The 19,764-nt window shown below is 57.5% G+C and overlaps 1 protein-coding gene across 1 annotated transcript; it reads right to left on the bottom strand.

Moving 5' to 3' along the window:
- Positions 1 to 1,861: 1,861 nt before the first annotated feature.
- ATP4A (ATPase H+/K+ transporting subunit alpha) lies at positions 1,862 to 14,703 on the bottom strand. Its single transcript, XM_058531051.1, has 22 exons — positions 14,692 to 14,703; positions 14,458 to 14,598; positions 14,279 to 14,338; positions 13,650 to 13,853; positions 12,425 to 12,538; positions 11,939 to 12,191; positions 11,387 to 11,655; positions 10,572 to 10,770; positions 10,071 to 10,180; positions 9,866 to 10,000; positions 9,153 to 9,345; positions 8,254 to 8,429; positions 6,990 to 7,126; positions 6,753 to 6,903; positions 6,490 to 6,658; positions 6,246 to 6,400; positions 4,928 to 5,051; positions 4,377 to 4,522; positions 3,198 to 3,331; positions 2,693 to 2,794; positions 2,511 to 2,602; positions 1,862 to 2,308 (listed from the first exon to the last, which is right to left on the bottom strand). The coding sequence occupies exons 1-22, from the start codon at positions 14,701 to 14,703 to the stop codon at positions 2,280 to 2,282; spliced, it is 3,105 nt and encodes a 1,034-aa protein (XP_058387034.1). The 3' UTR covers positions 1,862 to 2,279.
- Positions 14,704 to 19,764: the final 5,061 nt, after the last annotated feature.

Here is a 19,764-nt window from a genome sequence, read left to right as displayed (position 1 = left end):
TTCAGACAGGACAGCCACCATCTAGCCTCCTCCACCTCACCATTGTCCCTCGTCAAGACAGGGTCCATAAGTATCTTAGGGGAGAGTAGGGGTGGCGAGTGATTGATTGGTCACCCTGACTTTGATGTGTAAAGGGAGTAGACAGGACATTCCTCCAGCCCAGCTGGGTGCATCTATAATAGGATCACTCTCCCACACCTGCATCCCGTGCCCCACCTAGGCCTTGACAAGTACTGGGACAAGTGAAGGTTGCAGAAATGACTATTCAACAACTATTTGCTGAGCGGGGACTCTGATCCAGGCCCCCTGCTGGTGGCCAACTGTCTGTGAAACAGTCCCAGCTTTTATGAGGCTCAGGGAGACCAGAGTGGTTGGGGCTGAGGTGGGGGCAGCGCAGGCCAGAGGGATCAGGGCTGTGATGAGTGAAGCCTGGTCGGAGTGGTAGGATGATGAGCTAGACCACAATGATCAGGGGCTGTGATGGGAATACAAGGGGCTGAGGGGACCCAGAGGAGCCACTTGACCCAGCCTGGAGTGCGGGATGGGCTCCCCGGAAGAGAAGATGTGTGAGTTGAGACCTCGAGGATGAGTTAATGGGGCAAAGAAGAGAGAAGCAGGTATCAAGGCCGGCGTAAAGGCCCTGAGGTCAAAGAGCGGGCCTGGCCTTTCCAAGGAAACATAAGAACTGGTTGGAACAAGTTTGAGGGGGCTTGTGAGACTGCAGAAGTCAGCAGGGGCCAGATCACAGAAGGCTGTAAAGGCTGGGCTGGGAAAAGGACCTGGGGCAGTGCGGAACCGTGGAGAGTTGTAGGCAGAGGAAGGACAGGGTCCGATTTGGCTTTAGGAAGATCTCCATTGCTGTTGTATAGATGGGGAGACTGAGGCCAGAAGGTCAGGCCTGGACCAGGGCAGGGCTGACGGGTAGGAGAAGAGTGATGGGTAGAAGCAGAGTAGAGACATAGTGGTGACCAGTGGGCTGTTTTTATTTTGGGGGGTCGGGGCACGGGCAGTGGGGAGGTGGCGGGTAAGCACTAAGGAAAGAGTGAAGGAGTCCAGGGTAGCTCAAGTTGAGGGCTTATAAACTTCCCAAGGGCTCACCACGTTTCCCAGGGAGAAGGAAACTGATGGGACAGCGGATGAAGCAGGTTTGGAGGGTGATGTAGAGGCCAGCATGGGTCCCCTCAGACCTGCGGGGGAGGCTGGAGACACGTGGGCATCGTTGCAGAGACAGAACTGAAGCAGGGGTGGCGGAGGGGGGCTGTGGCGAAGAGGAAGGAGAAGCCTGGGGGCCAGCCAGAGAGACTCAGTAAAAGGGGGAGGAGGCAAGAAAGGCGACAGGGAAAAGGAGCAGCCAGAGGTTGGGGGGAGAGGACAGGGGAGGGTTCACTTTTCAGGTGAGGGTGTGGGGAGGGGACCTGTGACTAGCTTCCAGGAGTTGGTCGGGATTAACAGGGGTGATAGGGTGCCCATCGCCCCACAAAAGAGTGAGCATGTGGAATCAGAGTGGAGACACCTGTGAAGGGTGGGGGGCGGGGGCTGCTTGAGGTGCACGAGATGTTGACACCGTGTGTTAAGGAGCCTCCCGAGAGGGAGAATGGGTGCTGGAAAGGAGGGAGCCCAGAGGCGGGGTTCAGACTAGAGGAGTGGTTAGAGGCACTGTCTGGAGGGTGCTTGTGTGCACGTGCAGCTCGCCTTCACATGCTGTAACCCCAGGCAGAAAAATAGTATACAGTCCCCCCAAGGAACATTTATTGGAGTACCTACTATGTGCCAGGCTGTGTTCTAGGAACTGGAGATGCAGCCCTAAGTTCTAGGATTGTGGGAGATCAAAGGGGCCCAGGAAAAACACTTAGGCACCGAATGAAAGCAGTCAATGTGAGCCAGTTTATTACCATCATGCAGACGTGTGTGTTTTTAAAGAAGAGCCCCAGGCAGCCCTCTTGCCACCTGCAGTCCTAAGGACAGACCCATTTCACAGGAGCTGCTAGCTCTTACTCCCTACCAAAGCCCCCCACCCCCTTAGGAGGGGTTTTCCCCGAGGCTAGTGCAGAGGACTGGGCCTAGGGGCTGCCCCTCCAGGAGGGTGGGCACCTTGTGGATGGGGAAGGGGAGGGGGGAGGGGGTCCCTCCAAGGCTGGGGTGCCGTGGGCTGCAAGAGCAGACACAGGTGGGGCTAGGACTCGGGATTGCTCAGATGTTTCGGTGGCTGTCCAGAGGGTCCCATGTGTCCACCCCCCAGCTGTGGTGGATGCAAGGATGGTTTGAAGGCAGCAGTCCCTCTAATAGTAGAGTTCCTGGTCCCACCAGCCTGGGGGAGAGAGAAAGAGGAGACTCAGTGCTGGGGGGATGTGGGTCAGGGAGTGGGGGCCAGGGGCTCAGAGGTTATGGATCAGTGGAGGTTTGATGTGGAGGGTAAGGGCTTGGAGGTCAAGTGTTGAAGATCAAAGGTCAGGGCAGCTGCTCTGAGAATGTTTCAGCCCCGCCCCCAGGCCCCCAGTCTCCACACTCACTCCCTGGGCAACAGCGAACGCCAAGTTTCCGGATCTCATCATAGACGAAGATGAGGAGGCCGTAGGGCATGGGGACCAGCCACCACTGGAACCTGAGGGCACAGGCGAGAAGGCAAGGTGAAGGCTGTCCTCAGGTCTGTCCCACATGCCCATCCCTCTGCTCACACGTCACCACCCCTCACCGAATGGGCATGAAGTTGAAGATGTTGGGCATTCCCGGACAGTAGCACAGGAAGCAGCCGATGCAGACCTGGAACACGATGGCGATCACCAGGATCCTGTTCCTGCAGGTGGGGCGGGATGAGGCAGGCTCAGACTGGCGGCTCAGGACAAAGGCCGTGAGCACGGAGTTGGGGAGCAGATGGGAATCAGGGTACTGAGTCAAAGAAGGTCAGATGTCAGCAGCAGGGAGCTGTTCTAAGCATTTAACATGGGCATGGCCAGCACCTCTCCAGCAGTGGACGCCCGCCTTGTCAGCGTCACGCCTTTAGTTGATGAAACGTGGAGGGGCCCCTGGAGAGGCACATGAGGGAGCTACTGGCCAGCTATTGATAAGGAACGTGAGCCTGGCACCAGCACATCCTCACATCTGGTGCTGGTGTTTGCTGGCCACACTGAGCCCTGGTCAGGATCTGATGGGCGTTGGGACCAGGGCAGGGTGGGCTGGGTGGGGCAGGCCAGGGACACCTGAAGAAGCCCTGCTGGAAGGCAGAGAGGCGGCGAGTCTTGCGGATGAGGACGTCGGCGATCTGACACATCTCGATGCTGATGAAGAACACGGTGTAGCAGGTGTACTGCTGATACAGGCGCTGCCCGAACGTCTGTGGGCAGGAGGGGACAGCGGCCTGAGCCCAGGTGGAGCACCTCTGCAGCCAGCGGGCACGCGAGGCCTGGGCCGGGAGCCCCTGACTGCTCTGAGCCTGACTTCAGAAGCCAGGGCGGGAGGAGAGGAGAGATGCAGGACCCGTCAGGTTGGATGACTGTGGGGCCTAGCAGAGCCTGGATGTCAGTGCCTGGGCAATGGTAGGTCAGGCCATTGCTTTCGTAATGAGAGGAGGGATGTAGGATTTCCTGGGCAAGGAGAATGGGAATCCTGAGGCAAGATTTGCAAAGACTAGTGACTCAGGGCCCGTGGAGATGGCTAAAACGAGTGAAGAGGGCCAGGTGAGCCTTTGGGGACCAGGGCACGTGCCCCATATAAAGGAGGCAGCCAGTATTCAGTCCATGGCTTCAATATAACTTTTTAATACCAGCTAATTGTGTAAGACACACTTACTGTGCTCCAGGTACCAAGTGTTTCCCATGTATTATCTCAGTTAATCCTCCCAGTAATCCTATGAGGTGCATGGTGGCACTCAAACTTCAGCATGCAGCAGAGTCCCCAGCTGGCGGGGATCAGTGGCAGACCATGAGTCCAGGCAGTCTGGCTCCAAGCTCTGCATTCTTAACCACAACCGTAAATGCTGAAGGGGAGCCCCCTGATCTGGAACTCTGCAGGGCAAACTACACATCTGCCCGCCAGACCTAGCCTATCTACGCCCACACCTTCATTAAGGTTGGCCACACATGCAAATACTCTGTGTAAGTGATGCTGCAGGGAAAATAATAGACCGCGGCCTGGTTCCACACCTGAGGTGCTGTGTTAGTCTCAGGGCAGGGAGGACCCATCTGCAGCTATGATCAGGAGCTACAGACGCAGGAGTTTGGAGCTTGAGACAGGGTGGGAGAGGCACCTTACCCCTGAACTGGCAGAGAGGCTGGGATGCTCTGAGCTCAGTCACACGCGGAGGAGTGTGGGCCACACAGGGTAGGTGGCACCGGAAATGAGGGAGTCATGGGGTGGGGTGGGGCGGGGCAGGGGCTCACCCACTCCTGGCCATAGCTGTCCTGCAGATCTTGTAGGTGGTGGTCCTCCCACTGCGGCCGCAGCCCCACACACAGGAGCGGGAACCAGCCCTCCTGGGCCATGGCCGTGAAGTAGTCAGTGAAGCCAGCAAATGACTGGATGGCCCCTGGGCGGGAGGCAAGGAGTCACAGGGGGACAGACATGGAGACACAGATTGGGACACAGGGAGAGAGAGAGACACAAGAGACAGGGTCAGGGACACAGAAACAGTGACATGGGGACAGTGACAGAGACAAGGACCCCAAGAGAGATCAATGGGCAGAGGGAAAGACAGGGACAGAGAGACATCCAGAGAACCCAGAAAAGACAAGGAGGCCATGACCTAGAGACAGGGTCCTGGAGAACAGGGCCAGAGAAAGCAAGGACACAGGGGAACATAGAGGCCGTCATGTGCAGACAAGGACTCAGAGAACGACAGAGACCCAGGATCAAATGCAGACCCCGAGATCCAGGACAAGGCAGCCGAGCAGCCTGCAGGAGAGCCCAGCTTCCCGGGCCCACGGGCACCCACCGATCTGGAAGTAGGAGTAGGCAGCCAGGGGCTCGTTGACCAATCGGTCACGCTTCGGGTTCCGTGGACGCAGGTGCATGATGTCACTCTCGGCCTTCTCATATGCCAGAGACACAGACGGGAACTGGCCAGGAGCAGAAGGAACCAGGGTTCAGGGTTTACCTTTACCTGTCCCCTAGTCTCTGGAGCCCCCTTTCCCCTGCCAGTGAGCAGAGATAGGACTGAGGTTAGGAGGCAGTGACCACACAGCCACACCTGCCTGGACAGCCTGGATCTGCTGGACCCTGTCAGGAGTGTTGACATCTCCAGTCCACATCTGTGTCCATCTCCATGAGAATGTCTGCATTTATCTCTGCTATTGTGTGTGTGCTCTCGCTCACTCTCTCCGTGTCTCTGTCTCCCTCCCTCCCTTTTTCCTCCTCCTCTCTCTCTCTGTTTGTTCTCTGGGGGACTCTGGTCTTGGTCTCTCTGTTTCCTTGTTGCTCTCTCTGTCTCTTACTCTTTTTGTTTCTTTGTCCCTGTCTCTGGTCTCTTTCTCTATGACTGTCTCTGCTTTTGTGTCTCTGTGTCCCTCTCTATATATCTCTCTTTGTCACTCTATCTCTTCTATCTCTCTGTGTCCTCCTCCCCATCTCCCACCCCATCCGTTTGTGACTACAGAGTGGCAGCAGAGTGTACTGACCGAGAGCAGAGGCTCTCGGGCACCTGACTGCTAGGCTCAAATCCCAGCTGTGCCACTTATTAGCTGTGTGACCTGGGGCAAGCCACTTAACCTCTCTGTGCCTCAGTTAGCTTATCAGAAAAATGGGGATGATAAATAAATAAAGCCCATCTCACAGAGTGGTTATAAGGACAAAATTAAGTAAATTAACGTGTGCCTGGCCCAGACTAGGCACTACGTGTTATTGAATAAATATGTCAACATGGCCGTGTATCTGGCTGCATTTGTGGCAGTATCTGTGGCTCTTTTCCATCTATCTGCCTTGGGATCTATCTCACGATGTTTATCTGTCCATGTCTGTTGAGGGATGTCTGTCTGTGATCCAAGTCTAGCCAGACATCGGTGTCTTAATATCTCTGAGTGTCCAGATCTGAGGCCATGCGTGTCCGTAGGTCTGTCCATGCCTATCTGAGTGTCCACCTGTGTGTCCATATCCATGGTTCTGTCTGTGTCTACCTGCCTGCCTGCCTGTGTGTCCACACCCGGCTGTCTGTTGTACACACGTCTTTGTCACTCTGTGTCCAAGAGTGTCCGTGGGCATACACCTGTGGGCACTGTATGTGTGTGTGGTGGGGAGCCCCGGGGCCACAGACTCACAATGTCGGTGCAGAGCTCTATGAAGAGGATGGTGATGCAGCCGAGAGGCAGGGGCACGCTGACGGTGATGTAAATGAGGTACGGCGTCAGTTCGGGGATGTTCTTGGTCAGTGTGTAGGCGATGGACTTTTTCAGGTTGTCAAAGATCAGTCGGCCTGTGGGGGTACAGCAGGCACCTCAGCCTCCTCACAGCCCACTTCCTCCTGTGCCCACGCTGCCCGCCCTGTCTCTGATGCACCCGGACCCTGCTCCACGCCCGTCACGATGGAGGCGAAGTTGTCATCCAGCAGGATCATGTCAGCCGCATTTTTGGCCGCATCCGAGCCGGCAATGCCCATGGCCACGCCGATGTCTGCCTTCTTCAGCGCTGGGGAGTCATTCACGCCATCCCCTGTCACAGCCACGATTGCACCCTGCAGGGAGTGGGTGCAGGTGAAGGATGGTCAGTGAGAGGCCAGCCCAGGGCCAGCCCAGCCCATCTGCCCGCCTTCATCGGCAGGGTCGCACCAGTCGCTGGCAGCTCTCCACAATCACCAGCTTCTGCTGGGGGCTCGTGCGAGCGAACACCATCTCGGGGTGGGTGCGCAGCACCTCGACCAGCTCTGATGGGTCCATGTCCTTCAGCTGCATGCCATTGATCACGCAGGCACGGGCATCCCTAGGGAAGGATGTGGGAGGGCATTACTGGGGGCTCAGTCTGCATGGGGTGTGGGAGGAGCCACAGGGAGGGCTGAGGAGGCTTACTTCCGATTAACCTGGTCCACGGGCACGCGGAGGCGGGCAGCGATGTCCTCCACTGTCTCGCTGCCTTCCGAGATGATGCCCACACTGGCTGCAATGGCCTTGGCCGTGATGGGGTGGTCACCTGTCACCATGATCACCTGTGGAGGGGACCAGCAGACCCTGACCCCTTCAGATCAGCCCACTCTCCCCATCCTCCTTGGGGACATCTGCTGATACACTCATTCATTTATTCAACCGATTGTGACCCCCTGCTATGTGCCTGGGAAATAGCAGGGACGAAATAGACAAAATCCCTAACCTCATGGAGCTGACATTCTAGTGTGGGAGACAGAAAAGAAACAAAATAAAGGAAGGAATGACATGGCATGTTAGAAGGAGGGGGGAAAGCAAAGCTGGTAAAGGGGATGGCAAGTGTTGGGTGGAAAAAGTGGTGGTTCAGTTATAAATGTATCCAGGGAAAGCCTCATTGAGAAGCACATTTGAGCAGAGACCTGAAAGAGGTGAGAGCTGGCCACGTGGAAATCTGGGGGAGAGTGTTTCTGGCAGAGGGAACAGCCAGTGCAAAGACCCTGAAATGAGAACATGCCTGGACTGTTGGAGGAACAGTAGGGAGGCCAGCGTGCCTGGAGGGGAGTGAACAAGAAGTGGAGGGCTGAGGAATGAGCTTAGACAGGTAATGGGGCCCGGATCTTACAGAGCCTTTCAGTCCGTGGGAGGGACTTGGCTGTTGCTTGCTCAGCATTGGCTCCCTCACCCTTGATTTGTTTGGGGGGAGCAACCCGTCCCCTCAGGTTGAAGTGAGGTCCCTGGCCAAGACTGGGCAAATAAGCCCAGACCTGGGCAACCAATGTATTCCATCCCCCAGCCAGCGACTGGTTTAGGGATGAGCATGTGACCCAATCTGGTGCAACTGAAAAAGAGGCACTCTCTTTCTTCTGGGTGGCTAAACAGGTGGGATGTAAGTTGGAGCTGCTGGGGGGTGGTCATCTTTGCCACCAAAATGGAGGGACTGCTTGAGAATAAAGCCAGCAGAGAGAAAAGCAGAGCTGAGACATGGAGAAAGGCAAATTCTTAATGACGCCGAACTCCTGGATCCAGCTATACCTGAAGCTTCATTCCCTAGAACTTTTCAGTTTCATGAACCACAATATTCCTTTTTTGGTTCGAGCTATTTTCAGGTGGGTATCGGTCACAGGGTTCCTTATCCCCAAATACTGCCATCCTCTGTTTTCACCCCTACCCTGTCTTCTCCTCAGTGGCATACCCGGATGCCTGCCGTGCGGCACTTGAGCACAGCATCTGGAACGGTGGCACGGGGTGGGTCTATCATGGATACAAGTCCTGCAAAGCACAGGCCACTAGATGGAAAGTTCATGTCTTCCACGTCGAAGGCATAGCCGGGTGGGTAGTCTTTCTCACTCAGGTAGAGCTGGCAGAAGCCTGGCCAGAAAACAGGGAAATCAGAGGAGTCCTGGGCAGACCCTTCCCCAGCAAAGCCAGGTGAGGAGTGAAATAGCTAGGCCCCTTGCACCAAGAACCCGTGGATGCCTGACCCTGTGCTGAATCCTTCATTCACATTATCTGAATCCATCCTCACAGCCCCTGTGAGGCCGTTAGCATGCGCATCTTGCAGATGAGGAAACTGAGGCTTAGAGAGCGGATAACTCTTGCCAGCGGTCATGCAGCAAGTAAAATGAAAGATCCAGAACTGGACCACAGGGTTGAGGCAGGGGTTAGGGAACTTTAAGGAGTTAGCACAAAAATTGGAGGAGGTCAGAGGTCAGCACAAGGATTGGAGAAAGTCTTGAGTTAAGGCAGGGACTGGGGAAGGTCAAGGGTCAAAAGGGGGACTCTGAAAGGTGGAGGTGAAAGCAAGGCAGGTCATCAGTTGGGGCAAGAGCTGGGGAAAATAAGGGATCCCAGGTCAGGTCAGGAGGGGGAAGGTCCAGGGAGGACAGGCGGGCAGGGGCTGGGTCAAGGGAGGAATTGAGGATAGACAGGGGTCAGGACTGAGACACAGGAAGTCAAGGTGAGTGTGTGGACTGGGGCAGGTCAGCTGTCGGCCAGGGATGGGAAATGTCAGGGCCAGGGCTGGGCGGGGAAGGCTGGGCAGGGTCTGTGCCGTCCTCCAACACTGGTGCACCCCGCCCCCGGGGGCCTCACCGAGCACGCGTTCGCCCAGGCCGCCCAGGCTGAGGTAGGCAGTCTGGAAGGCCTCACGCCATTGCTCGTCCAGCGGCAGCTCCTGGCCCTTGATGAGGATGGAGCTGCAGCGCTCCAGCACGCGCTCGGGGGCGCCCTTCATCACCAGCACGTGCCGCGGGTCCCGCGGGTCCTCCAGTGTGTGGATGGACAGCTGTGGGCGAGGAGGGGCGGTGTTGTGGGCGAGGCCAAGGAGGGAGAGGGCGGGGCTTGGCGGAAGCGGGGGCGTTGGCAGCGCGGGGGCGCCGCCCCGAGAGCCTCGAGGGGTAGGGTCGGAGCTAAGGGTGAGGGGCCTGCGGGCTGGGCAGGCCATTGTAGAGGCTGAGGGTTGGGGCGGGGCTAGGGACATGGTTAGGGTCCTGGGCGCGGGGAATGGACAGAATTAGGCTGCGGAGGTGAGCTGGGGCAGGATCTTGATGGCGAGCTACCGCCCACCGAGGGCCTGATGGCTGAGAGCAGGCGGAGAGGTTGTGGGCGTGGCCTGGCCATGGGTGGGCTTGGGCTGTGGGCGGGCCGAGAGATGCGAGTGGGGTTTGGCTACGGGGCAAAGCCCCGCCCCTAAATGTGGTGCGGCCTGTCGTGGGCGGGGCTTGCTGGGGGCAGACAGGGCGTGGGCGGGGCTTGCTGGGGGCGGGACTGGGCCGCGGGCGGGGCCCGCTCCGGTGGGCACGCACCTGGAACTTGTTGGTGGAGTTGAAGGGGATCTCGCAGACTTTGGGGAAGCGCTCACGGTAGCCCATGGCGTTGCCCAGCGTCAGCTCCGAGAACTTGAGCAGCGCCGTCTCGGACGCGTCCCCAATCACGATGCGCTGAGAGCGGGGGCCGGTGTCAGGGGCGAGCCCGGCTGCACCAGGCTCCCGGGGTCCCCCCGGCTCTCACCTTGGGCACGGGCACCGCGTCCTGGCCTGACTTGAAGGCAGCGCGGTTGCACAAGGTGAGCACGCGGCACAGCGCCCTCCACGTCTCCGAAGACTGGTCAAACGTCTGCCCTGGAGGCCAGGCGCGCAAGCTGGGGCCGCGAGGGGACTCTCCCCTACCAGACCTGAGCCCCTTCCCCTAGACTCAGGACAGGATCCCCTCCCCAGACCTGGGTGGGAGCCAAACCCCTTCTCATACCCCGGACGGAGCCTTCTCTCCAGACCCAATATCGAGTCTCCTCTGAGACTCGATGCCAAGCCCCTTCGCAGATCTGGAAGACCCACAGACCCGCAGACCCACAGCTTAGCCCCCCTCCCTGGACCCAAGACCTGGCCCTCTCCCCCATCGGGGTGGAGCCCTTCTCCATTAACGCAAAGCCCTACCCAGCGTCCCTTTGTTAACCTCAGAGCTCCCTTCTAGGTCTCCACCATCCACCAGCCCCTGCCTCCTCCCACCCCACACCTGACTGGTCTTCCGTGGTGTCAGCCGAGTGGATGTGGTTGTCAAACCAGAGGTGGGACACAGTCATGCGGTTCTGAGTGAGGGTCCCCGTCTTGTCAGAGCAGATCACTGACGTGGAGCCCAGCGTCTCCACTGCTTCCAGGTTCTTGACCACACAGTTCTTGCTGGCCAGCCGCTTGGCTGTCAGAGACAGGCAGACCTGGGGGAAGGGTAAGACACGCAGGCATGGGGAGCAATCCTTGCTGTCAGCCCCACTTCCCTCCTCTCACAGCACTGGGGGTCCCTTAGCCCAGGCACAGTACTGCGGATGCTGCATTCCTCGGCAGAAGCCGGGCTTTTTCTTGCCTCCACGCTGTTGTCCAGTCTGTGCTTTCTACTTGGGACGCCTCCCCAGTCTGCCCAGATAAACAGAGCCCAGCTGCCCTAGCTGAGGTTCTGTAAGTTCTCTGATCAGCGCAATCAAAATGAGAAAACAAGCATCCCCTGAGCCTCCTCTGGGGTGGGTCTCCTGCTGGGCGCTGACTGTTGAAGGCCGCCCACACCGTCCTGAGCCTCCTCTGGTCAAGGACCTGGCCTGTTCACCTCTGAGTCCTCAGTGTGCGTACAGAGGCCCAGAGTAGTGTTTGCTGGATGGATAGGTGGACAAGGGGTGGGGGGGGAGTGGGAGGATAGATGATGGGAAGGCGGGTGGGTGGATGGGAGGTGAAGGGATAGGTGGACAGATAGGGAGATGATGGAGGGAAGCCTGGAAGAATGAACAGACAGATGGACAGGTCTGTCAGCTCTCTGCACCCTCCTCTGCCTCCCCAACTCACCGTGACAGTGGCCAGTAGCCCCTCAGGCACGTAGGCTACCACAATGGCCATGAAGAAGACCATGGCCCGCAGGAAGGTGTAGCCGATGCACATGGCCACCACAAAAAATGTGCCACCGAAGAGGATGGCCAGGCCTGCAATGATGTCCACAAAGTGTTCGATCTCAATAGCGATGGGTGTCTTCTCGTTTTCTACTCCCGAAGCCAGCGATGCGATGCGCCCGATGATGGTGCGGTCCCCCGTGTTCACCACCAGGCCCTGTGCTGTGCCTGCAGTGGGGCCAAGAGGCTGACTCAGGGCCAGGTGGGCAGCAGCGGGTTGGTGCACAGTGATGGGAACTGACGGAGGGGGCAGTCGTGGAAGGCAGTGGAGGCAGTGTGACCTGGGAAGAGGGTCACAGTAATGGGAGATAGAGAGGCAGTGTGCCCTGAAGAGGTGGCAGCCACGTGAAGTGGGGAGGCAGTGTGGCTCAGGAGAGGGGCGGGGGAGGCAGTAATGGGGAGTGTGGAGGTAGTGTGGTCAGCTAGGCGGGCAGGCAGGGGCCTCACAGACCCTCAAGGCACATGGTGGAGAAGAAGGCGATGTTGCGGGTCTCCAGGGGGCTCTCGTGTGTACACTCGGGCGAGCGGGTCTGCGGCTCAGACTCTCCGGTCAGTGAGGAGTTATCCACCTTACAGCCCTGGGCCTGCAGGATGCGGATGTCGGCTGGCACTCGATCCCCGCCTTTCATTTCCACCAGGTCGCCCACCACAAGCTGATCCGCATTGATCTGGAACTTGTCCCCGTCTCGGATCACAGTCGCTTGCTGCGGGCAGGGGCACCAGAGTTGAGGTGGGCAGGGAGGGGGTGGAAGTTGCTGAGCACAATGGTGCTGTAGGGAGGCGAAAACTGGGGAAAGCCCAGGACCGATGGGGAGAGATGGAGGCCACGGATGAAGGGCAGGTCGGGCCTGAGGGGAGGGGGCCGCAGAGACAGCAGGAGCCTGGCTGCGCCAGTGTGGGGACTTGGAGCCTGAAGCTGCCGGGCCCGGGGACCCACCTGGGGCACGAGGTTCTTGAAGCTGGCGATGATGTTGGTGCTCTTGAACTCCTGGTAGTAGCCGAAGCAGCCGGTGACCACAACCACAGCGATGAGGGCCAGTGCCAGGTACAGCTGGGGGGGGAGGGCTGATGAGTAGGGGCTGGCAGCCCCCTGCACCAGGCCACCCACCTGCTCCCCGGTCCCCTGGTGTCCTCAGGGTCACCTCCGTGGTTTCCCCCCTCCACTAGGAAGCCTCGTGCACTATTCCCTGCGTCCCCATCCCCGTAGCCCACACTCGACTGCCCTCTATTCTCCGGTTCTTGTATCCCTCTGTACCTATACCCCATATTCTCTGGCCCCTGAATTCTAGGTCCCCGTGTCCCCGCACCCTATGACTGGGCCCCGTGTTACCATGCACCTTGGTCGTATGTCTGCCCTCTTGCTGTGCCCCCAGGTCTTGCACCCCCATGTCCATGGTCCTACATCTCCTTGTGTTCCCATGTCCTGTTCTCCCTGTGTTCCATATTCCATAATCTGGGTGCCATCCCCTCCATCCGTGTCCCTGTGCCCTCATGTCCCCATTTCCGTGGGTTTGTGCACAGTAGATCCTGTGCTTCATAGTCTGTGTCCTCCACAATCAGTGTCCTGTGTTCCAAATTCCAAGTCCCTCTGTCCAGTGTCTCCCCATGTCTGTGTACCTCTGAGTCCCCATCCCGTGTCACATGTCCCATAACTTCACACCCCGTCCAATGTCACATGTCCCTAAGTCCCCATGTCCCTTGTCCTGACTCCTGTCATATGTCCAACGTCCTCTTGTCCTGCTTCTCAATATTCTTTGTCTCTGTGCTGCTGTGTCTAATGTCTTATGTCTCTCCATGCAGTGTGTCCTGACTCTTGTGTCCTTCGTGTCCCCATGCCCTTTTGTCCCGTGTCTGAGTCCCAATGTGCCCTGTGACCTGTCCTTGGTCTGTCCCGTGTCCTCTGTTTCCCAAGTCCCATCTCTTAAGTATTGCATTTCTATGTCTTTTTATCCCCACCTCTCCCCCGCGTCCACTTTGACCTGTGTCCTTGGGTCTGTCCTATATCCCAATGTCCTTCACTCTCCATGACCCATGCCTGGGCACTGCATTTCCGTGTCTCTATATCCGCATTCTATGTCCCTTGTGTCCTGAGTCCCATGCTCAATGTCTTCTGTTCTCCAGGTCCTGGTGTCCTGTGTCTGCCCCCAGGACCCACCACTCACATTGTCGTCGGTGGTGAGGTCACCCTCGCTGGCCTGGATGGCAAAGGCGATGAGGCAGATGGCAGCAGCCACCCACATGAGGCACTGCAGACCACCCGCCAGCTGCCGTGCGAACTTGACATACTCCGGGGTCCCCCGCGGCGGCCTCAGCGCGTTGGGCCCGTCGCGCAGCAGCAGCTCCGCAGCCAGGCTGGCAGACAGGCCCTGGGACAGAGCGTGGTGGGGCTGTGGTGACCTGGTGGCCGCTAAGGGCTTTCCTCTCGCAGACCCTCTTCTGTCTCTGCCTCCTTCCCCTCTTCCCCCTCTCTGTCTCTCTGTCTGCCTTGTGCCTCTTCATTTCTTTCTCCCTCTTCATCTCTGTTCCTGCCCCTTCCCCCTTGCCCCCTTCGTGTCTCTCTGTCTCTCTCTTCTCTCCCATCTTTCTTTCTGTCTCTTTCTTCCTGATATCTCTGCCTGTTTCTCTTATCCGTCTCTTTGCCTCTCTCTGTCTCTGCCTCTGTCTGTCTTTCTGTCTCTTTTTCTGCTTCTCTTACTCTCTCTTGCTGTTTGGCCCTTTCTCTAATGGATTTCTCCCTTTTTTTTCTCCCTCTCACCCTCTCCCCCTCGCCCCTTCTCTGCACCCCGCTCACCTTGGTCGCGCTCGTCTGGTATTTCTGTTCCAGCTCCGCCACTGACAGCTGGTGGTCATTCTGTGTGGTGGGCGCAGGGCACTGGCTGGCCGGCTCTCCCGGTCCCCACCCCTGCCCGTTGCCCAGCTCCGCCCGGCCCCTGCCCAGCCCCCCGCCCAGACCGCTGGCCCCGCGCTCACGATCTCCATCTCCTTCTTCATGTTCTCCAGCTTCTCCTTCTTCTTGCCGCCTCCACCGCCCGCCTTCTTCTTGCTCATCTTGGCTGCCATGTCCCCACCGGGGCCAGGACCCAGCTCTACCGAGTACAGCTCGTAATTCTCCTGGGGGTGGGGGGACAGGGGAGGCGTCAGATCCCACTGGGATCCCTACCTCCAGCCCCCAAGCCCCGACCCCCAACCCTGAGCCCCACTCACTGCCTTCCCCATGGTGCCGGGTGCAGCTGCCCTCCTTTGCCGAGACGGAGCCTGGGGTCCCAACCAGCCCTGATATACCCAGGGAAGGAGGAGGTGGAGCAGACTTGCCTGATTACAGCTGATTACTGGCTCCTTCGGGTGACCTCCAGGCCTCGGCAGCTCAGGCGCTCCCGACTGGACTGCCCCAACCTGCCCGGACCCCATCTCAGCCTGCCACTGAGGTCAGGGGCCCACTGGGAATACCCATAGCGACAACAAGGGGAAGAGCAAACACATGGTGCTCACTGTGTGCCAGGCCCCATGCTGAGGGCTTTCCGTACTAACTTCTTTCACCTCCCAACAACCCTTTGAGGTGAGTGCTATTCTTACCTCCCCCCTTACAGATGGGGAAACTGAGGCACAGAGGGGTTAAGGACTTTACATAAGGTTGTGGTGGACTAAGTATCAGGGACAGGAATCCAGCCCAGGTTTGACCCCAGAGCCTGGCTCTCCTGTGGTACCACCGAGGAGAAAACTCCAACTTCACAGCGGCAGGCAAGCATGTGCCGGTCCCGCACACGTGACCTCCTGGCTTCTTGCCACAAACCCTTGTGAAGGCGGCATTGCCGTTCCCATTGTGCAGAGGGGTAAACTGAGGCTCGGAGAGGTTCAAGGAGGATCCCAGAGGTCCTCCCCTGCAGCCGTCACAGCTTGCAGTCATCTCCTTGTCTCCACCCCGACCTGCCCAGATGGGGAAAGCAAAGTGCAAAGTGGGTAGATGTGTCCAGGGCCCTGGCTCAAGCTTGGTGCTTGGTGCGGGGTCTGAGGTCTGGGGACCCCCTCCCATTCCCTCAGGCAGGGACCTCTGCACAGCAGTGAGGGGCCAGGCTGGTGGAATGTGTGGGCTGCCCTGGGTGGGGTGGACGTGTCTGCAGGGGCAGGTGTGGGTATATTGATAAGATAATTGCCTTGGTGATGTCCTTCTCCTCTGTGGCAGGTCACCTGGGAAAGTCTGAGCAGCCTGAGCTGTTCCCCATACCCACCCAGCTGGCCAACCCCAAGAGAGGAGGCAGGTGGGGCCACAGGCACACCCACTACCCTTACAGGGAGTCTGCTGGCTCACTGAGGGGCTTCAAGTCTCTGAGCCACACATGTAAAACATCTGTGTCGCTCCCCTGCCGACAACCCTCCAAGGGCTTCCCTTCTTTCTCAGAATAAACTCCACAGTCATTCCTGCAAGATCTGGCCCCAGCTCAGCTCTCCTGGCTCAGCCCCTACTACAGATCCACAGGCACTGGCCTCCTTGCTGCGCTTTGTACAGGCCAAGGTCGTTCCTGCCCCAGGGCCTTTGCATTTGCATTTCCTTCTGCCTGGGACTGTCTTCCTCAGATATCTGCATGGCTTTTTCTCACCACCAGGTCTCAGCTCACGTGTCAACTCTTCAGAGAATCCTCACTTGTAACATTGCAAGCCCTCAGGCTCCGTGCCCTTACCTGCTTCCCTCACACCCCTATCCCAACCTGACGTATTTTATTTGTGTTTTGTGGTGTCAGTCTTGTCACACTAGAAGGAAGACTTGGTTGTGTTTGCTGTGTATGCCCAGCACCCAGAGCAGTGCCTCCAGACACACAGCAGATGTGCAATTAACACTGTGCGACGGTGTATGGGATTTATCTCCTCTGGTGGTTGGGAATAGTCACTGACAAGCCTGGAGCGCTGGGCAGGCTGTCAGGAGGTCTCCGTCCCTGGGAACTCCTCAGGGGCCCCTCGCTTCTCCAGCCCTTCCACCCTGGCCCGCCAGCCCCTTATCCCCCAAGTCTCCAGGGCCTGGGCAGACGTGGGGTCGTGGCTGCACAGACTAGGGAACCCCACAGCCTGAGTCACAGGTGGGGACCCGAGGCTCCATCGCTGGCAGCAGCTGGCTGACCCGCGCCGCGCAGACCTGTCAGAGCTCAGGGACTGTCCTCTGCTCTCTGCCTCATCTGCTGTCTCTTATTTCTCATTTCTTAGTTATTTATGCTAGTTTTCAGCATTTTATTTTAAATATTTCAGACCTTCAAGTTATAGGGTAATAAAATGAATACTTACCTACCCTTCACCTAAATTTAGCAATTTTACCACATTTGTGTTTTCTACATGGATAAGTAGATACATCTTTTTTTAAGTTTCAGCTGAATGATTGGGAGTAAGTTGGAGACAGGATGCTTGTTTATCCGTAAACACTTAGGCGTGTGTCTCCTGTGAATAAGGGCACTCTCTTACATGACCACAGTCTGATGATCAAATTCAGGAAGTTAACGTTGATACGACATTATTAACTGATCTAGAGAATTGATGTGAGTTTCCCCAGTTTTCCCTTTCCTGTCCTTTTCTCAGTCCAGGATCCAATCCAGGAGCGCACTTTGCATTTAGTTGCCATTCTCCTTAGTCTCCTCCCGTCTGTGACAGTTCCTCAGTCCTCCTTGTCTTTCCTGACCTCGACACAGTGGGAGGGTGTTAGTTACGTTGCAGAGGTTCCCTCGGTGGAGGCTGGCCCATGATTCCTCCCGGGTGGATTTCGGCTGTGCGCTGTGGGCAGGAGCACAGCGGAGGTCTGTGCCCTTCTCAGAGCGTCCTGTCGGGCTGGGCCTCATCTTTGAGTCTGGAAGAGGGGGGACATTTGGGGGATATCAAGAGGCTTCAGGAATGACCAAGGGCTATTCTATGATCTCTTTATTTTCTATTCAAAACACCATCACAGCCACGCTGGCACTCGGCTGTACTAGTGATTACAGTAATGGAAACATTGACCTCACTGACCCCAGGTCAGGAAACACTGCCTGAGCCCCAGACCCCCGCCCCGACCACCTGATGGGGCTGCTGGCCCAGCCCGACTCTGCTCCAGCCCCATAACCGTGTCCATTCTGACTCTTCTGCCCCCAGCCCTGTTGACTGTTAAAGATTTTTACCTGTCCCCCAATTACAGCCTTCAGGTGGCACTCAAGTTCCACATCTCTGGGGGTCTTTGCTTGTGCATTTATCTTCCATCGTGTGTCCAACAGACCCTAACCCTGTCTCTGGGGGGTGGACACAGGCTGTTTCCCAGAGCGGGGATGTGGATGAAGCACAGGGGTGCCCACGTTGGCACCCTGGATCCAGAGCGGGGGACTGGGAGCGATGCCGGTTCAGGCCAATTGGCAACTCCCGGCACGACTTGGGATGAAGCTTGTCACAGGAACATTGTCAACGGGACAGTAGTCCAAGATTTCTCTGAGCCTGGGGCATGGGTCATTGGAGACTTTTCTGAGAACAATTAGTGGTCAGAATTGATTTTTTTTTTCCTTGAGAAAGAGAGGGCAGAGGACAGGCTATTAAATGGATGGTGAACATCGAGTGGGTTTTAACAAGAGTCTCCTGGAATCGTGACCACACGCACTCTTAGGGGCTCAGCACCCACCAAAGCCTGATGGGCTCTGACCCCGGGCTGTCCCTCCTTCTTCCTGTGTGCCACTTCCCCTTTCCTGCTTTAGGGCCAGCCCACTCAGCCCTTCTGTTTGTCAAAATGATCATTTCAAGAGCTGGGCGCATGCGGTTTCCTCTGCCTGAAACACTCATCCTGCCTCCTCCCTCCGTCCGCCTGCTCCTCATCTTTTGAGCTCCAGTGTAGATGGCACTTACTTCAGGAAAGCTTCTTGGACCCATACCCCCCACCCCAGGATGGGTCAGGCGCCTCCCCTGGGCTCCCACAGACCCCTAGGCTGCCCTATCCCAGCCCTGACCACTCTGACTCGTAATCCCTCCCTCACGAGGCTGACCAATCTGGGCTGTCACTATTTGGTGACATTTCATCTCCCACCCTGGACTCATAAGGACAAGATCCGGGATGTCTGCCACCGCTGTGTGCCCTGCATCGCCCAGCACAGGGCCGGCCCGGGTTGGCCTCAGGGAGTGTTTACCAGTGAAAGAATGCATTGTGACCTTGACTTTTGGTGTGTGTTTGGTCTCTTTGATAAGATAGTGGACTCAGCAGTGCCCTTCGCCTGTTGGGCAGGTCACCCCCCTATCCAGACCCTGGGAAGATTGAAGCTGGGGGCTGGGCAGCAGGGAACTTGCTGACATAGGAGCAGGCAGTGGGTCAACCAGAGGGGGCAAGGTGTGGCCCCCGCCTGACCAACCTGGCAGCCAGGTCTCCTCTTCCTCTCCCACCTTTGTCCAGATGTGGAAAGGTCAACCTCCTCAGGAGGTTGTCAGGCTGTTCTTATCTGGGATCTTCAAATCATATCCAGAATCTAACCAACTCTCTGCTTCCACTCTGGTCCAGCCTCCATACCTTCCTGCCTGGACTCTCACAGCAGCCTCCTCCTCGGTCTCCCTGCTCCCATGCCCCCCGCCCCCTAGTCTGCTCCACACACGCAGCCAGAGGGAGCCTGTGAACCCCTGCGTGGGATCAGGGCCCTCCTGGCTGAGCCCTCCCCTGCCTCCACCTCACTCCAGGGGAATGCGGAGTCCTCACGTTGGCGCCCAAGCGCTGGGTGATCTGGAGATCTGGCCTCTTTCCTCTGTGACCTCACCTCCTCCCACTGTCCCTCTGCCTCCATCCATTCCAGCCGCACTGGCTTCCAGCTGTGCCTAGACACAGCGCACAGCCTCCTGCCTCCAGCCTTGGCCTTTGCTGTCTCCGTCCTGGCACGCTCTGCCCCGGATACCTGCACGGCTCCCTCGCTCCTCGGTCAGATCTTTACACAAAGTCTTCCCAGCGAGGCCTCCCTGACAGGCCCGATGACCATGTAAGGGCAGTCTCCCTCCAGCCCTCTCCATCTCCCTCACCTCCATTTCCTCCATTTCTCTTCATCACCTTCTAACATAGCACAATTTTTCTTATTCATTGGGTTTCTTGTGTATTTTCTGAATCTCCTGTTAACCTGAAAATAAACATCCAAAATGATAGGCATGCAGAGAGGCATTTATTTGGGATCAAAGAATTGCAATTCAAGGAGCACGGATTCAGGTAGCAACCCAAATAGTGTCCCGCCGGGGAGTAAAAGTCAGGGGCTTAAAGGCAGAGAAGGGAAGTTGCCTTACAAAGATTGTTAGTTGGGGTTGGCGCAGAAAGCT

Source organism: Diceros bicornis, chromosome 34 (assembly GCF_020826845.1).
Source record: "Diceros bicornis minor isolate mBicDic1 chromosome 34, mDicBic1.mat.cur, whole genome shotgun sequence".
Classification (NCBI taxonomy): domain Eukaryota; kingdom Metazoa; phylum Chordata; class Mammalia; order Perissodactyla; family Rhinocerotidae; genus Diceros; species Diceros bicornis.
The sequence above is the reverse complement of the archived record's forward strand: the minus strand, read 5'-3'. Positions and strand labels throughout refer to the sequence as shown.

What these genes read in the sequence shown, in the direction of transcription:
- ATP4A (XM_058531051.1), bottom strand. An exon ending in TCAAGAACCTCGTGCCCCAG is followed by an intron (nt 12,192 to 12,424) that starts GTGGGTCCCCGG and finishes CCCTGCCCGCAG; the next exon opens with CAAGCGACTGTGATCCGAGA. An exon ending in CGTGACGGGCGTGGAGCAGG is followed by an intron (nt 6,401 to 6,489) that starts GTCCGGGTGCAT and finishes GTACCCCCACAG; the next exon opens with GCCGACTGATCTTTGACAAC.